This window comes from Durio zibethinus, chromosome 14 (assembly GCF_047325235.1).
Source record: "Durio zibethinus cultivar Kanyao isolate XHJ-2024 chromosome 14, ASM4732523v1, whole genome shotgun sequence".
Classification (NCBI taxonomy): domain Eukaryota; kingdom Viridiplantae; phylum Streptophyta; class Magnoliopsida; order Malvales; family Malvaceae; genus Durio; species Durio zibethinus.
The window spans coordinates 17,908,237-17,925,935 of NC_143175.1; the positions used below are offsets into that span (position 1 = coordinate 17,908,237).

Here is a 17,699-nt window from a genome sequence, read left to right on the forward strand (position 1 = left end):
CAAATTCAGGGGCCATTTTTTTGCCCCTTTTTGACGTCAGTTTTAACCTACCAAGCACTAGTTAACAGCAAAAAAGGAAAGAAACCTCAAGTTCAAGATGTGACCATATTTCATTTGAATAGAATTAAGCAAACCTTGCTGCCAACCAGAAAGCAAAAATTTCTAGCTTTTCAAAAGCTTGGGAATCTAAACAAATTTCTATGTTATTGTTACCTAATATCCCACGTATTTGTAAATAGCTAACTTACACGTTGCTGCTTAATTACCTTCATCCTTTCTATCACTCGACTTTTTCACTGATTATTAAAAACCCATCAAAACATTTCCTTTTATAGTTTCATTTAGGATGAATAATTTTTAATGTCATGAAAGATCAAATAGTAATAAAATGATGAATTCTTAATTTTAATAATGAGAGTTTAATCATTGGCAATTTTAAATAAAAAAGTCAAATATTGTAACCTCATGGAATTGTAGCAAATCCAGCTGCATATTCCAAGGATTAAATATACCAAAATTTTTGTGAAAGTCTGGTTTCATCATTTCCCATTTCCAAGTTCCTCTGGCAGCTTTGCTCTTCCTTAAACTAGTGAACAACCAACTTTTTTTTTTCAAAAAAATGTCCCGCAGTCAAATGTGGAACACGAAAAGGGCTCCCTTGTGAAAGGTCCTGCTAGAAGTAGAACAACTTGCTAGTAATATGCCATGTTTTTTAGGCAACCGCCACCTGGAATCATTGAATCTACACAACAATAGTCATCACAGTAATTTTAATTCTGCCGAATTCTCCTGCGCCGGTTCCAACCTGCAAATGCTTGATCATCTTGACTCGATGGATCAAGACATTTGAAGGGAGAGAAAAAAAAGATTTGGTTACTTTCCTATTAAAACGAAGTTTTGTCAATTATGATCATATTTAACACATAAAATTATTATGATAATATAAAATAAGATTATATTAATAATATTATTTTATCTTATATTTAATGTATATAAAAATTAAGATAAAATAATTTATTTATTAATTAAAATTATCTTTCTTTAAAGTTTATATAATTTAAATTATTAATATAATTTTTAAAAATATAATATAATAAAACATGTAAATTTAATTTCATAAATTAAAATAAATCTTTTTCACTTTAAAAGGATTATATTATTATATACCAAATGAATGATAATCATCTTTATAATTATATCATTTTCAATTAAATATAAATAAAATATAATATAAACTAATTATCATACTATTTTTTTTTTTGGTTACATCATAAAGGCAAAGATCTAGAACAAAAGAAATGAGAGAAATCTGATTCAAAACCAACTCCTTGATGTCCCGTCAAGGGTTTTTAACCATTAAATTAAAAGTTTGAAGATTATCTATTATTTTATGCACCAAACATGACTTAAAATCTTACTCTCATGAAAATCAATTGCAAAACCTTCGTGCTTAAGGCTTCAGCGCCGACGATAAAATGATCCAATAGGGAAGCTTTAGCCTGTTATCTGTTTTCCCTAAGATAAAGAGTTAGTCCAAGACTACCATGCTTAAACATGAAATAACTTAATCAAATGGCTTTAACTTGCGGGACAGCTGTTAAAAACTTAAAGTTGCCTGTATGTTTAAGGTCCAAAAGCAATTGCTAAACAAGCCTCCATCTTGTCACCAAGCTATTCGTTCCTGTGTTCATGCAATAGTTTCTCAATTGGACAATACATGCATTTCCTTAGTGCTTGAAATCCTTAAAATAGTATGATTTTTCACCAGTAAAAGAGATTAGAAGTGACTTCGGAGAAAGGAGTATAGGTGCAAAAGACGGTATCTTGAAAACTGCTCTGCTACAAAACGGAGAAGGAACAGGGCATAGCTGGTGAAAATTGCAGTATTTCTATGATTTCCAGAAGCTATTGAGTGCTGTCAGTGCTGAAATCTGTGAAAGACATTCATTTGAATAATGCATGTTAAAATATGCATCAAGGAATTTCAGGGCAGCTTTCATTTTTGAATCTCAAAGATCATATCAGCAAACAATAATAAATTCTAAGAGCGGGTCTGGTTCGAGAAAATCCACAAATTTTTTTTTCAGAATTTTGATGATGGGTATTGATTCTTATATTTAGTTCAGAATAATTCGATTACGAGAGAAAATTTAACATTTCTAATAGTACCTAAAATCTCGAAATTAAAATTTCACCTCTCTCTATAATATTCTAAAATTCCTGAAATAGTGAAAGACATTCATTTGTTTCAATAATGCATGTTAAAATATGCACCAAGGAATTTCAGGGCAGCTTTCATTTTTAAATTTCAAGGATCATATCAGCAAAACAATAATAAACCCTAAGAAAATATCCACTGATAGATTGAAAAGCAGATATCGGTACAGAAGCAAGCAAAAGCACTTATCTTGTAATTAGAAGGAAAAATTGACAACCACTCCAGCACTTATGTGACTGCTATAGCTTTAATTATCATGCTACTAATTCTCAAAACATGTTCACTAGATTTAGCACTAGATTCTGAGCTTTGCCACTCTGATTTCATAGGACAACTAAGCACTGCTTTAGACTGGTGCCACGATATTTGGATGCATACGGTTTTCTGCAAAGATAACTAGATAAGAATGTCAGCCATTTTCAATTTTATCTCTCGTCAAGAAGAAAATCTAAACCATTAAACAATACATACACAATTGGCAACCAAGCGTTGACATGAGCGTGCCTGGTCTACATGTTTGAACCAGTTCCATACTTCACAACTTATAGTATCAATCAACATGATGTCATTAGAACTGAATTTATCTATGACAGTTTAGCATTAAATACTATAATCACACCTGCAATCTACAATCATTAAATTTGTAACATCAATTTGTTTTTATTCAAATTTCCACGCATACTATTCCTACATTGTTCCATGCATTTTCAATTCCAAGGTTTAACCGAACAATCTTAATAAACTCACCATTTAAATATTAGAACCTAAACATCCTACATTATTCCAAGCAGTCACATAAACAAAATAGCACTTGCAACTTACAAGACAAACCAATCAATTCATAGAGACTGCCCAATTATTTTCAATTCAGATATTCAAATTCCAGAGTACAAGTATTATGACATGTAGAAATAAATTGAAAAAAAAAAAAGAAATTGCTACTTTACATACAGATTTCGATGAATCTCACCAATACTAAATCTTCTTGAACTTCAAAATTCACTCCACTAAAAAAAAAAAAAAACCATTTGCTGATTCCTGATTGAATAAAAAGATTTCAACTTTGGGACAAGTATTCTTGTTCATCACCATTAGCAAATTTTTGCTTGAAAGAGTCCTGCCTTTGCAGCCACATCATATGCCTCTTCAAAAAGAAAAAAAAAAACCCAAAAAGTTTAAACAAATATGAAAAGGAAACCCTAAACCCAAAAATTCAAATGCAATAGAAAAATTGATAACCCAAAAAAGGGCAACTTCGCAATAAAAGTTACAAAAATTTTTACCTGAAGAGCAGCAGCCCAACCAATGAGGAAATAAACAAACCAGAACCTTTTGTCCTGGATATCTTTGGCATCAAATTTTGTCATGAAGCCTCAATCCTAGATGCCTTTTAGAAGTTTTTTGTAGGGTTTTTGGATTTGAGTGAGATGAGTTTGGGGTTTTGTTGGGGTAGAGTTTTTCTACGGTTTGTTTCCCTGCAGTTTGATACAGTTGGTATGTGATACTGCATGTCATCAATAGAATTTTCCTTTTTCTTTTTCCCTTTTTCTTTTTTCTTTTCTTTTGGTGGTGACTAGTGAAGGTTCAATTGCGAAACTCGCTTGATATAATAAAACTGAAATAAACTTAATCAGGTTTGAGGTGTTATTTTTTGTTCTCTAATGATCACTTTTCTTTTTTGACCAACAGTCCATTTCATGAAGGAAATAATTGTAATCACTATAAAAAAATCTTAAAAAATTATTTTTTGGAAATTATATTTTTCTGGCTGCCCTAAGTGGTTGGGTTGGAAGGATAAAAGTTGATTTATGTTCACGTTGTAGCGTGAGATGTTCTTATCACCTAAAACTCAAAACTCTGCTTAAAAAAAAAAAAAAAAAACTCAAATATTTGAACGATGCACTGATGCTTTGTTAAGAAAAGCTATGGTTCAATCATTTCAAGCTAAACTCTTGAGAAAAATAATAGCTTGTTTACCCTTTTAGATGTGCAAGATGTTATTCCAAAGGGGGGGAAAACAAAGATGCTAAACAATCAAAGCATGTTAAGACATTCTTCATTTTTGTTAATGACTACATTGTCCAAAATGTTAATGAATTATGACCTTGATCATCCTATATTCAAAAACATTCATTGATGCTATTCGATTTATGCTTCCCGATATTCAGGGTTGCTTGAATAAGAATCATGTCAACATGGTTGAAGAATATCAGCCAAACTACTCCATGACAATATAATTTGCCCACCCTCCAGCTGTTCCTGGCCTTTACACTCTGTGTAAGGTCATATGCTAACGTAAATTGCTTGTCATTAAGGCTTCTATAATAAGACCACTCTATCTATACTGCTGTAGGTTGAACCTAGTTTTAAGATGCTCTCAAAGTACATAAAGTCCCTTCTTCATAGGACACTTAATAGACTACTTCATACAAACAAAACCAAGTTTCAATCAAAATGACAAGATGTTTTGCAATAAGAAATGATTTGAAGATGGCTATCACTCATCTGATTGCAAGTCAATAAAGAGGGATTGTATATGAAAGCAACATCTGTAACGAATGTAAAAGATTAAGATAGAGCTTGGGAGACCCATTTCTTAGCCTTTGAGATGCACATACTGAAATAGGATAAAATTTTTAGGTTCAGAGTTCAACTTTTACCTAGCCTATAAACAAAAAAACTCTTGATACAGGATTCAATCCAACTAGAAAAATGTAGATCTGACTCAAGTCCAGATGCCCTTGAAAAATATGATTACCATTGATGAATATAATTTACAAAAGCTTAAAATCACAGGCAGACAAAACATGAACTATGAAATGCATACTAAGTTATTAAGGAATATTTAGCATGTGCATTATATCCAAAATACCTCAAAACATCAATCTACTCACTAAAGCTATATTTTAACTCATGTCCTAATCTGAAATTTTTTCAGAAACAGTTTAAAATAAAAACCGAACAAATTGCCTCTCGGAACACTGCATAGGACACGGCCCAAAGGATGTAAAGGATAATCAAATTCCCAGCACTGCAAACAATCCACAAAAGCAAAATACCAAATACATAAAATTTCAAACTTGCAACTTGCAAAGAATGTAAACCAGCAATGCTCTATCTTGTACCATTCCCATTCACCAGCCATGTTATATAAATTCAACCAAATTGACTGAAACCCAATTAGACCCGAGTCATGAAATTCCATTAAACATAAAGCAAAGCCGATAACCCTTATAATAATCATTACATAAAAGTTCAAGCAGCAGGAAAACGTAATGTATAAAAACAGAAAACAATACAATCAAATGCCTTAAACATTGAGAACTGTAGAGAAACAAATGCTATCATAATACCTGAAATCCTCTTGGAAAACTCATCCCACCAATCCAAAGGCTGAGGTTGAGACCCAAAAGGAGAAGCAACAGTAGCAGAAAAAGGAAAGACATTCTGGTCAACCACCTTCTTGTCTGATGCTTTCTTTCTTCTCTTGAACCCTCTAATGGGTCCCATTGAAAGAAACCCAACAAAGAAACACAATCCTTTACATGAGTTAACTTAAGAACTTGAAAGAACCTATCAACAAAGATCAAAAGAATCTCAGGAAAGAGATTCAGTTTGGCTTTTTATTTTTGTTTTTGTTTTGTCTTGGGTCTTTAAAACATGCAATAATAAGTTGTTGAATGAAGAGAGTCGGTCAAAAGAGATGGCGAAGAAGAAACAAAAAAATAATAACAATAAAAGCCTTGAGAAGGTAAACAAAAACCAAAGCAAATAGTCTTGGTACTATGTAGGCATTAGGCGAGTGACCTGAGGTGAATTTTTTTTTTTTTTTTTTTTTTTTATTGTTAAAGGGAAGAAAATGTAGGGGAAGAAAGATGAAACAACTTTATGGCTTTTTCATGGTCATGGACGATTTTTATTTTTATTTTTTATTTTTTACTAATAGTGTAATTATTTTCTTTGTAAATTGCATTATTTTTGTTCTTTTTAATATAAAAAATGGCATGTTACATGATGAATATCAGTTCATTTTCTATAATCCATATGGATAAATAAGAGGTTCAATATTAAACATTCAATACAATCATGGCAAGATTTTATAGATTAAACTATTTAATATTTTTTATATTTAAAATTATCAAAAACTAAATTTTGTTAATTAAAAATTCAATACTTAATATTATTTTTATTAAATGTTTATAATGTTATGAATTTTAATTTAAATAAAACTAAAATACTATTTTTCTTTAGATTTGTTCAAAGACTAGATTAATATGTCCAAACTTAAAAGTTCATCTAAATTATGAGAGAGTTTGAATAAAAAATTAAAATATATTAAATGATTTTGTATATAATTTTTAAATTCGTTTAAATTTCGAAGTAAACTTTGGATAAAAAATTTAAAATTCAAACTTAACCAAGCTCAATCTAAATTTATATATATATATTATTTATATATATATGAATTATATATAAATTAATTTATATATATACAAAAATAAAAGATAAATATTATATAAAAATAAAAATTAAGTTTAATAAAATATATATAATTTTTATTTTTAATTTATATACATGTGTGAATTGAATATAATTTCATTAAACTTAATTTAATCATAATTTTTAATTTTTTTATTATATAAATTAAGTTTAATAAGTGAGTTTAAGATTTATTTTTTTAATTTAAATTGGGTTTGAAAAAATCTTCAATCTAAAATTTTGTAATTGCTAACAACACTTCCTCCTCGTCTATTCACTTTCTATTTTTTAATTTCTATTTTTATTATAATTATAATTAAATAAAAAAAATTTTAAAAAGTTTTTAAAATGTCACATAAGGAGTAAAGAGTTGCTACATATTAACATATTAAAGATTTTCTTAAATTTTTTAAAAATAAATTAAAAAAATGTGATAATCACATGCCTTGTCACATACATCGTACTATCTCTTACACTTTGTTGAATCGAGAGAAAATGAGGAAAAAGAAAGGAAAGAAAAAAAAAAAAGGAAAACAAAAAAACCTTTCCTTTATTATCATTTATATTTTAATAAAGGAAAAAAAAAAAGAAATTGAGCATCATCTCTTTTCCTCAAAAGCTTCAATTTTCAATTATTCAAAATTAGGGCAAACAAAAAGGAGAGAAAAGGATTAAAATTTTTTAAATATAAAAGGACTTTTATGTTTTTATCATATTTTATTATTTTTCAAAGAATATTATTATAGTATATAAGTTTGATTATTGATGTTAACCATTGATGCTACCTTTAAATCTTTTGCAACTTATCCCTTAACTATTTTTTTGTCAATAACTTTGAATTTTATATATTTTTAATTTATGTTTAGGCTTTATTTATTTATTTTTCATTTTGTTTTGACTTTATAAATTCTAAATAATAAAAATAAAAGAATATAACAAAACATGTACAACGACAGGAAAATGTTAATACTAAAACAAATTTATGGTTAGTTTAATGTTAATAATAAATATTTAAGTTTTTAATTTTCTCATTTATGGATTAATTTTGAAAAAAGATATTGTAGTATAAAAATAATTCTAAATATATATTTTTTGTGAATTAATTATTAATAATATTCTCTTTAATTGAAATTATTTTTATTAATTTTTAAAATTTTTTACATAGTTAATATCAAGATTATTCACATGATAGAAAAAAATATTTATTTTAAAAGGATATAATTAGAGTAATATAATATATTTTTTTCCTTTTCTTTTCACAATTTCATCAAATAGGGGTTATACTCAGTCCTTTTATTTTTTTTATTCATTTTAACTATTCAAATAAGAGAATGAATTATCATTTCCTTTTTTTTTATTTTTTTTTCACTAACTTCATTCCAAACATAAGTTTAGGAAATAATTTTAATATGTAGTTATAAATTATAGATAAAATGCTTTCAATATATTTTAGGTAACATTTGGTGAATAATAATTGTGAAATTTGAACTTTCAATTATCTCATTAAATCTGTTATTAAAAAAATCTTCATTCTTTTTTTCCCACAAATGGTCCTTGGTATGTCAGATCGGACTAGTGTAATGTTTCGTTAAACGATTGCTGAGACGGTCGACTTGCCCACCCAGCGTAGCTGGTGGCAGACATCAACCAGAGTCAACATGAACTATATGACAAGGACTAGTTAAAGGTTTGGGCTCAGCCTTGGCTCTAGTCCATTAAGTGCAACAGCTCATGCTTGGTCGAGGCCTAGAACAACCCAAGTCCAGTATTTCTTGAAGTCCAAATGATATTCTTTCGGTCACATTGAAACACAGAAATTCATTTCTATTCAGAAACCCATCATTGTTTCAATCAAATAAAGAAACCCACGGTAGTTTTTCTAACGAAAATATAAATACCTAGCATATAATTACACCCCAAGATGATCAAGAACGTAGGTAATATCCTAGTTCTAGTCACAATCTGTTTATTTGTTTTTAAGTTTTAGTAACTTAAACATTGAAGTAGATGGAAGATGGTATAGGTTTAACATTTTTTTCATCTTCATGAACCTCTGAAAGACTTTTGCCATGGCATCATGGTCATGATTAATCCTTCATTTCCATTGACTCACAATCCTTGGCCCTTCTTGATCCACAAGCAATCAACTGCATTAGAACTGATGCTTTGATCCTCCGACTCGGGCGATCATTTTCAACAGTTTGATCTCTAATATCTGCTGAGATGTTCAAACTTCTTAGAATTTTTGAAATTGAAGTTGATAATGGTCGAGAAGGCTGCGGTCTATTCAGTTCTATAATGCTTTGAATTTGATTGACTTCCCTTTCATGTTCTTCAGCTTCTTCAACCCCAACTCTTCTTTGTCTTGCATTATCATCTGTCTGTGTTGACACACTGTTGCCTTCGCTGCTAAATCCCCGGCAGCTTCTGACCTTGTAGGTTTTGTTTTCATCAAGCTCCTTGAATTCACTCCATGAATAGTGTTTCCTTCTAATTTTTACTGTAACATTGGAGTCTTCACCTGACCTGTATGTTTCTGAGTTATTTTTGGAGATTGATGAAGTTGAAGTACTTGTTTCATAGGATCGAAAGCTCAGAGAAGTTGCTAGGAGTAGTGATCCTTTGAGAACGTATTCACAGCCATGAAAAGTGTATATGAAGTCGTTTTCAGATAAGTCTTGCCACACAAATCCATTCTTGTAGCTCCTGAAATGAAATTGTTACATTAACTTTTTCATTTCATTGAAGAAATACAAAGAAAGGAAACAGGATTGAGTCTTTGTCTGTCTATCTACCTTTTTGAAGACCAAGAATACCTGTTGGCCATGCCTCCCCCCCCGGAGGCTGTTTAGTCTATGTATAACATCTGTGAGATAGAGAAAATTGCAACAGAATTAAGTACAAATCATATAAAGTTTACTCAAATTTCAAGAGAAATTCATGTCGCCTTTCAAAAAGAGTCCTCGGGGAGAAGAAAATGGGACTTCCAGGAAATGAGGATGCTCAAGCTGACCATTGCGTGAGAGGTAGTAAACAACAGGAGCTTTCTGCTCCTTGTTTGATTTTATTTCAACCCAAACCATGGTTCTTTCAGGACTAGTTTCTCTATCTTGATATCTCTTTTGCGTTGCTAACTCTGTCCTTCCTCTAGAATTGGTTGCCATTAAATGGATGAGATAAGGCTTAAAACTTTTTACCAAGCTCAAATTTAGTTAAATGGTGCAGTGAAAATGATGCTAAGATAACTTCCTCAACATAAAACATTGAGTATTCAAAAGCTTTGACTTGGAATGCCTAAGATTTTGAAAAAATTTAAGGGTAGTTAATGGTAGACAAAAACGTTTTGTTGAATCAAAGGGAACAGCAGAGAAGAAAAGTGGGATTCTGCATATAAGAGCCTGGAAAATTAGCAAAGACAACTACAAGCAAACAGAAAGAAACTGTATGTTATGCCAGTTTCAAGAATGTTTGATCATTTGCAGAAAAAAAAAAATCAAGAGTCGACATAATTTCAAGGACGCTGAAATTTTGGTTACAGAGAACCTAACCTCTAATAGAGGGCAGAGGGCACAGGGCACAGTGACCTAAGATTAAAGATTTCAAATAACATACCAAGAAAAGTTCAAATTCATCTCTTGAATCACCCTCCTTGTTTACTTTCCTTCCTTTTATATAGCATGAAAACCTTTTTTCCCCTTCACATATTTGATCCAGTTGCATTGATTAAAACGAGGAGGTAATCTTTGAAAATCATGATTTATTACGTAAGGGATATCAGGAAATGGATAATTTATTTTAGACAATTGCTTCTAGGATCAAATCCCATCATGTTCCACGCACAAATTTGTCAATTACCAGAAGCTCACGGACCAAAGTGAAATCTGGACAAAGTTTCCATTTTCAACATGAAAAATCAAAGCCAGTCCCGTGAAACCATGATGCTGAAAACATGAAGACAATTTGACAAAAGCTCGGAACTTCCAAAATGCAATGGTGGAAGCTCCAAACAGATGAGCTAACCAGTCGCCAGTATTTGAGTATCTGATATTCAGCCATGGACGATGACCCCTACCAGCTTCCTCCATGCTGTTTAAATCTATTGATGCCTCAATCTATTCATTGTCCACATCCTAATTAATATTCTATTTATGCCATTCCACTGCAAAGGAAGTTTGCAATGAGTATCAGCTTCTATCATAATCGATAATGCCTGGAACCCAAAGAATTTTGTGGTCTTTGTCCCACTTCATTTTCTTACATACATTTATAATAAGGAGGATTAAAAGTATAATTAATCCACTCGTTCCCCTAGCCCCGAAAATTCCTCAGTGAAATCTATAAAATCAGCTTTCATGCCAAAGTAGAAAAAGAATAATTAATTTTCTATTTTGAATATTTTTTTTTATTTTTTTTCTTCTTTGCGGGCTCTTGTTAGGATATTGGGCTTATTCTTGGGTTTGATGGAAAAAGTATAAAAGTCCAAGGAATTTTCAAGCTGGGTTTGTGCTTAGATTTTAAGGCGCAAATAATTATTTGTATTTGTTTGTTTAATTATATAACAATAATACCACATCAACATTTCTGTCGAATACAATACACTAACAATTTTACCAATTAGGACATAATGTTGAAATTGATTAAACAATGGTCTTCAATTATAATTAAAGGTAAGCTTGGGGATGTATGTGAAAATTTCAGAATTCAAAGGCAAGTTTTCTCTCTGCAACATCTATTGTCTTTACTTTGGAAAGCTCAAAGTCAATAGCCCAAATACTTATGTTTTCATAAATTTCTTTCATCAAACCAAAACATTGAAATAAAACCAGAATCAAACATCCCATTCTGATCTACATGCTATCAGCCATGTTTCAATCAGACCTAAGCGGTTTATTAACAAGATTCACCAAACTCAATCTATTTCAACCTCTTCAGAAAGTTAAAGCAAAAGATCAAACACAAGAAAACCAAAGACAAGGAAATTGATCAAGATGACAAGAAGCAAGAATTACCATTTTTTCTTTTTTTTTTTTCCTTTTTCTGTTGACCTTTTGGTATTAACACAACCTTACCAAAAATGAAAACTGTGCTCTGAAATTGAGAGTAGTCTTTCTTTTTATAGGGACAGGAAGTTGGATTTTGAACATAACAAGGTTGATATGATCAGCTCTTTATCTAATGACATCCTTTGCAGAATCATTTCCTTTCTTCCTTTTGAGTCTGCTGTTCGAACTAGTTTCCTTTCGATTCGATGGAAAAACTTATGGAATATGGTTTTAGTTAAAGATGAAAATAAAGAGGAAGCTGTCTTCGCTGTTTTGAACTTTCTCAATGATTTTCCTCAATTTCATCAACCCAGACACAACTGGGGGCTTCAGTATGACTTTGGTCAAGGTCGAGTCCTGTTAGTTGCATTGCACCAAAGGATGTACTTCATCTAGATTTCTCAGCAGGGAAGCAAGAATCTTCAAGACAATTTAGCTTGTCCTTGGGCCGAAAACGCCAAATCTACTACCACCAGCCATCTCTTTCTGCTACATTCAACTTGAAAGCTCTTTATCTTGTATCAGTTTGTTATGGTTCTACTGAGATGGTTTCTTGTCTGCTGTCAAATATCCCATTTCTTGAGAGTTTGACAATAGCAAAATGCAATGGATTACAATCTATACAACTTCAGGGTAATTCAAAGCTTCAAAAGTTAACTGTCCTAGATTGCTTGCAATTGAAGTCCATCCAAGTACATTTCAACTTAGAGATCAGTTTAAAGAACTTCCAATATCGAGGAAGAGTTGCTTCTTTTAAATATTACAATGAAGATCCACTCTACTGCCGGTACAATTCTCCTACGAATAATTGTTCACCTTTCAACCTGGAAGATGCCATGCTTGATTTTAGACAAGGACCCGGCTACTATGGCATCAATATACCTGGCTTTGTATTAATGCTTAAGAGAAGTTAAAACTCTTACATTGTGTAGATGGGTTTTCCAGGTATGTTGAACTTGAATGATGAATCCTGTAATCTTCTCTGTAATCCATTCAACCTTTGATCAATTCTTTTTGCCCAAAGGTTCAACTATTCTTCATTTTCTTTCCTCAGGATTTGATGTTACCAAACTTATACCTTTTAGGTGAAGACTTCTACAAGCTAACAGAATTGTGGTGGATTGATAATTCACAGGAGAGATACAATTGTAATGCGTTAGTCTCCTTTGCCTTAGTCTCCTTTCTCAAACTCTGTCCTCAGTTAACCAGGAGTCCTCAGTTAACCAGGCTCTATATCACTGTAAGTTTTTTTTTTTGCATTTTCATCATATAATTAGCAGCTAATTATTAGAAAGAACTTCAACTTATATGTAAGATATAAGCTTAGTTCTGAACTTCTAGATGATGTTATCAGGAGAAAAATTTTCACATTTCATATATTAGCCATGGAATTCCAAGCCTAATACTATCAAATGCATGTCTTTCAAGTTTTAACAATTAGGCATAAGAAAGACCAAAATTCAATAATAAAACAAAACTTGAATTTTTGCAATGTACTAAATTTTGATGTGGTGATGGAACTTATTGTAGAAATATGCACAAATAGTACTTGTAGTATTAGTTTTTGATACTCAAAAAACTTCATAACTTCCTGATTAAAGATGCAGATCGACAATACAACAAATATAAATATGTCATCAACCAAGGTCACAGGGTCTACAAGATTGAAGCATCTCAAGGCTGTCAAGTTAGAAGGATTTGCAAATGAGGAGGAGATTATAGTGGCAAAGCAGCTGAAAGATGTATTTCAAGCAGAACCATTGATTATAAAGGGGGATGGGACTGTGAGGCGACTAATAAAAGTAGATGGGCAGCTAAAGGAAGGGATGGATCCATATGCATTTATTGAGAAAAGGGTTAAAATTTCCATGAATTATGTCCTAAACATGTTCATATGGACCTCTAAATACAACAAGTTTTCACTTGTTATTATACCTATAAGTTATTCATAAAAAAAAAAAAAAAAAAACCATGATATCAATTTTATATGTTCGAGCATGAAGGGATTTTCGTTTTTATACCTTTGTTCCCGCAATGGAAATGCATGCATTGACAAGCTTTGGCTTAAGAGTTGAAACAGAGCTGTTATTTTAAGGAATAACAGTATCAATGTCTGTTACCATTTATCAGTCCATTTCATTAGCAGAGGATGTTCCGAGATCGATCACATTGGTCCTTGATCCATTTGACAAGCTTTCATCTCATGGAAAAATCCGTTTCATTGCAGACAAGGCTGTTTTCTATCTACCATTGAAGATCAGGAGGAACTTGATCTGAATTTATGTAATGGAGGACAAGGAACTTACGGTATTTTAACTGCAGTTACAGCTCATTCTGCAAACCCATTTGATGAACAGGGTTTACATATAAAAGTGCTTTGTTTAGAGTCTGTAAACAAGCCGACTAGGAAGATAGTTTCATCTGTTATAAAAACTCCAGAAATTGGTGTTTAGGGGAAACAACTTCCCTGGTTTTGGCTTTAAATGTGCTCCTGACTTGGAGAATGCCTTTCTTGATTTCAGAAATGGTACCCCGGCTACATTCCTTTTGCACTTGACTATCTTCTTTCTCTTCTGTCGGCTATCAAAAATGTCAAAACGCGATGGAAAATCAAATTTGAAGCGGCTATCTTCAGCTGGAGTCATCATTTGGGAGCGAATATTCAACCACCTAAATGGTGTTCTGTTGGATTTACAGCACAAAGGAAAATCACAGCACAACAACCTTGAGTTTTGTCAGGAAGATCTACCCCTCTTTGGAGAAGCTATTCATAAGAGTAGTATTTATGTTAGAAGTAGCTAAATTGCCCGAGCAATGGCACAGGCATGAGTCAATATGATGTTTTGTCTACTGCTTTTTCTGAATCCTGAAAATGGAGGCAAATAGTTTTATTATATATTGCTATATCAAAAAAGACACATAATATATTAAGTTGGAAAATATAAATATTGGAATATCTCCATTACAGGACCAAAGACACTATCACAATACATCATAGTATCACAGGTTCGCTGACAGTAGAGAAAATAAAAGAAAAACAGAGAAAGCAGATGACCAGACATTCCAAGGTAAAAAGTCCAGGCATTCATGAATCAATCCGTCGAATGATCTAATCATTGCTGCACCCAAAAAAGAATAAAGCAATTAAAACACCATGAAAAATGGAAGAGCTTGAAACAGCAAAATAATAATAATAATAATAAAAGAGTGAATGTATCTTTAATGTTACTTGTTTTTGAAGCACCAAGGGCTGGAAAAAGCTCTTTCTTTACCTTGCGTCGGCATTGCTGAAAAGGGGAGAGTTAATGAAGGCCTTAATTAATCATAAAAATCAAGCATCAATTAAAGATAAAAAGTTGAAAGAACTTTTGTTGCCCTTGAACATGGTGGCAGAAGGGGATATTTCAAATTTTAATTCATAGGCGAAGGTGCATTTTCTCTCTTATCTTTGTTTGACTCAACAGAGACAAAGACCTTGTAGCAATGGCCTGGAGAACTAGCTAGCCCTAATCGCCATTGACCCAGAAACAGAATGTGGGTATGGTTTCTTGATGTCTGAGAGGCAGAAATAGATTATGGGTGATGGGTTCGGGAGAGAGAAATACAATATCAATTATGTGTTGCCAAACCTGGTATTCCTAATTGTTAGAACCGACTCTCCTCCTCTAGTCCTAATTGAGTTGGAATTTATTTTTATTTTTATTTGACCGACATATATATAGCTAAAGAAAGGAACAGAACTAATTTTTATTTTAGTTGGTTTAATGAAATTAAATTAATTGCTGATGTGAGGCAAACGGTTTTATCTATATGCATTGTAATACAACGAATAGGAATTGAAATTTTTGAAGATGAACAATCTTTCTAATCTAAAATTTTAAGGTGAAAATTTGTTGATGGTGTTTTTGGGTATTAGTTGAAGGGAAGTAGTCTTGAAGTTGCGTGGAGGGAAGTTGGAACATGTAGCAAAAAAATATGATTAAGAGGCATCAGAGTTGGTTCTTAAAGATGCACTTCAAGTGAAGTGTTCAAGGGTTTAATGAGAAAGAAGGTAAATAGTGAATATTAAGGAAGTTTCACAAAAAAGGATATTTAGTTCGTACATATTTAAACCTTTTTTTTGTCTTATATAAGAGGGGAAGGGTATTTTCGTTATCAATTTGATAATTGATGATAAATTTACGTAAAATTTGAAAAAAAATTTCGTGAGTGATTATAGACTATATTTAATGACCTAAATTAAATTAAAAATTTGTATTATTATGAAATAATGTCTTGATAAAATATTAATGGAGGTGTTGGTGAATTTTTTATTGATAAAAAATTAACTTGTTTTATGATAAAAAATTTAAGTGTTGATCTTTATTTATGATAACGTGACAATTGAATACGTATTAATTAAACAATCATAAAATTTGATCTTATTGATTTAATAAATAAATACAATAATTACCCTCAATTTAGGGAGTTATAAAGTGATAGCCCTCGTACCATTGGCAAGTTTGGGATAATGTGCTTGACGGGAGGGCATTGTGGCTAGGGACTTTGGTCTGGCAAGCTGTGTTGATGATGTGTCCTTATAAGGCAAGGGGCGCTCTTTTGGTGAGCAGCATTGATGACATGTCCGTTTGGGGTGAGGGATGTTCTTTAGGTGAGATGTGTTAATGACATGTCCCTTTGAAGCGAAGAACGATCTTTGAGCGAGCTATGTGTTTTGTCAAAATGCGAGGAATAGTAGGTGAAGACTTACGAAAAATTTTCCATATCAAATTTTGATGCAATATACTTAATGCGCATTAAGTGTAGCACGTTTGCTAGGGGATATTGAGCATGCACCCGTGTTTCTAAATTGTGTGGTTATGAAAGACATGTGGTGCAATAGGGTTTAAAAGTTGTCAGACATAATTAATGAGTTTAAATTTTAAATTGTATCGGTTTGCAAAAAAGGAAATAAATGTGTTTTATTTTTAAAGATGGGTTGTCGAATGGGTTGGCTATAATGGGGAATTAATCTGGGCCATTTTGTGACCAGTTGAAATGGTCCAAATTAGCATCATTTCACTTATGTTGTTTAGTTAGGTATAAATAAAGGAGATAGAAAATTTTTAGACTCACTTTTACAGTTTGCAAATAAGAGAGAACTGTTCGTTTGAGCTTTATGCTATCTATGATTTTCTAACTATTTTTTTTTTTGTGAAGATTTTTTGTGGGTAAGTAATTTTTGAATCTTGTTTGTGTTTGTTCTGTTTTTCTAAGGAAAATGGCACAAAAACGAAGGTTCGTTGTTGAGAGCTTGAGTGATGAGGATGGTGCTAGGGTGCCTACAACAAACATTGGGAATCAAGGTAAGAAAGATAGTGGCCAGGGCAGGGGAGAAGGTGGTCAAGATAGGGGTCACAGGGGCCCAGGTTTTCAAAGGAGTGGTGGCCGCGGTTGTGACATTATGATTTCAGAGGTGGAGGCTTTTGGTTTTGGGGTGAATGCCCTTAGTGGGGGTAAAAGGAAAGGGAAAGGAAAAGGGAAATAGAAGGACGTGATGGTTGAGGAGCCCATGGATATGGCTCTAGGGACATGGCCACTAGATATTACTATTTCAATGCCACAGCAGCCGTGGCGAAGCAAATCCTAGATCGCCTGGCATTCGACCTAGGGAACTTGATTTTCTTCGTTTCACTTTCGCCCGAGGGCTTCACCATAAGCTAGATTGGGGCAAATGAAGGGATGGCAAGTTCTACCTACACAATTTTTGCCGTGGGTTTCACTTACTGTTGCACCCCTTTTTCCACCTGATGTTGGCAACTTTCAACCTAGCAACCTTGTAGATATCACCGAACATTTGGGCAATTATGGTGACCTATTTCATCTACTGTCGTATGAAGAAGTGGTTGCCCTTAGTGAATGTGATCTTAACGTTGTACATGTTGAGAGAGATCAATGGATGGCTACATCACCTTCAGACG

At 32.2% G+C, this 17,699-nt stretch overlaps 2 protein-coding genes across 9 annotated transcripts; both read right to left on the reverse strand.

The window, feature by feature from the left end:
* Window positions 1–397: 397 nt before the first annotated feature.
* Window positions 398–6,004, reverse strand: LOC111295434 (uncharacterized). Of its 8 annotated transcripts, none has more exons than XR_016327626.1 (5): window positions 5,572–6,004; window positions 3,502–5,249; window positions 2,690–3,362; window positions 1,419–2,602; window positions 398–823 (listed from the first exon to the last, which is right to left on the reverse strand). XR_016327626.1 is itself a non-coding variant. In XM_089743627.1 (3 exons), exons 2-3 carry the CDS (start codon window positions 3,583–3,585, stop codon window positions 3,276–3,278), a joined length of 171 nt encoding a protein of 56 aa, XP_089599753.1. In that variant the 5' UTR covers window positions 3,586–5,249; window positions 5,572–6,001; the 3' UTR covers window positions 3,037–3,275. The 8 variants fall into 8 exon arrangements, 1 of the variants encoding a protein (XP_089599753.1); XR_016327628.1 differs by having other exon boundaries at window positions 410–823; window positions 1,419–2,614; window positions 3,189–3,362; window positions 5,572–6,002; XR_016327630.1 differs by having other exon boundaries at window positions 410–823; window positions 1,419–1,931; window positions 3,189–3,362; window positions 5,572–6,001.
* Window positions 6,005–8,770: 2,766 nt separating this feature from the next.
* LOC111294839 (protein SOSEKI 5-like) lies at window positions 8,771–9,539 on the reverse strand. Its single transcript, XM_089742901.1, has 2 exons — window positions 9,493–9,539; window positions 8,771–9,403 (listed from the first exon to the last, which is right to left on the reverse strand). Exons 1-2 carry the CDS (start codon window positions 9,522–9,524, stop codon window positions 8,785–8,787), a joined length of 651 nt encoding a protein of 216 aa, XP_089599027.1. The 5' UTR covers window positions 9,525–9,539; the 3' UTR covers window positions 8,771–8,784.
* Window positions 9,540–17,699: the final 8,160 nt, after the last annotated feature.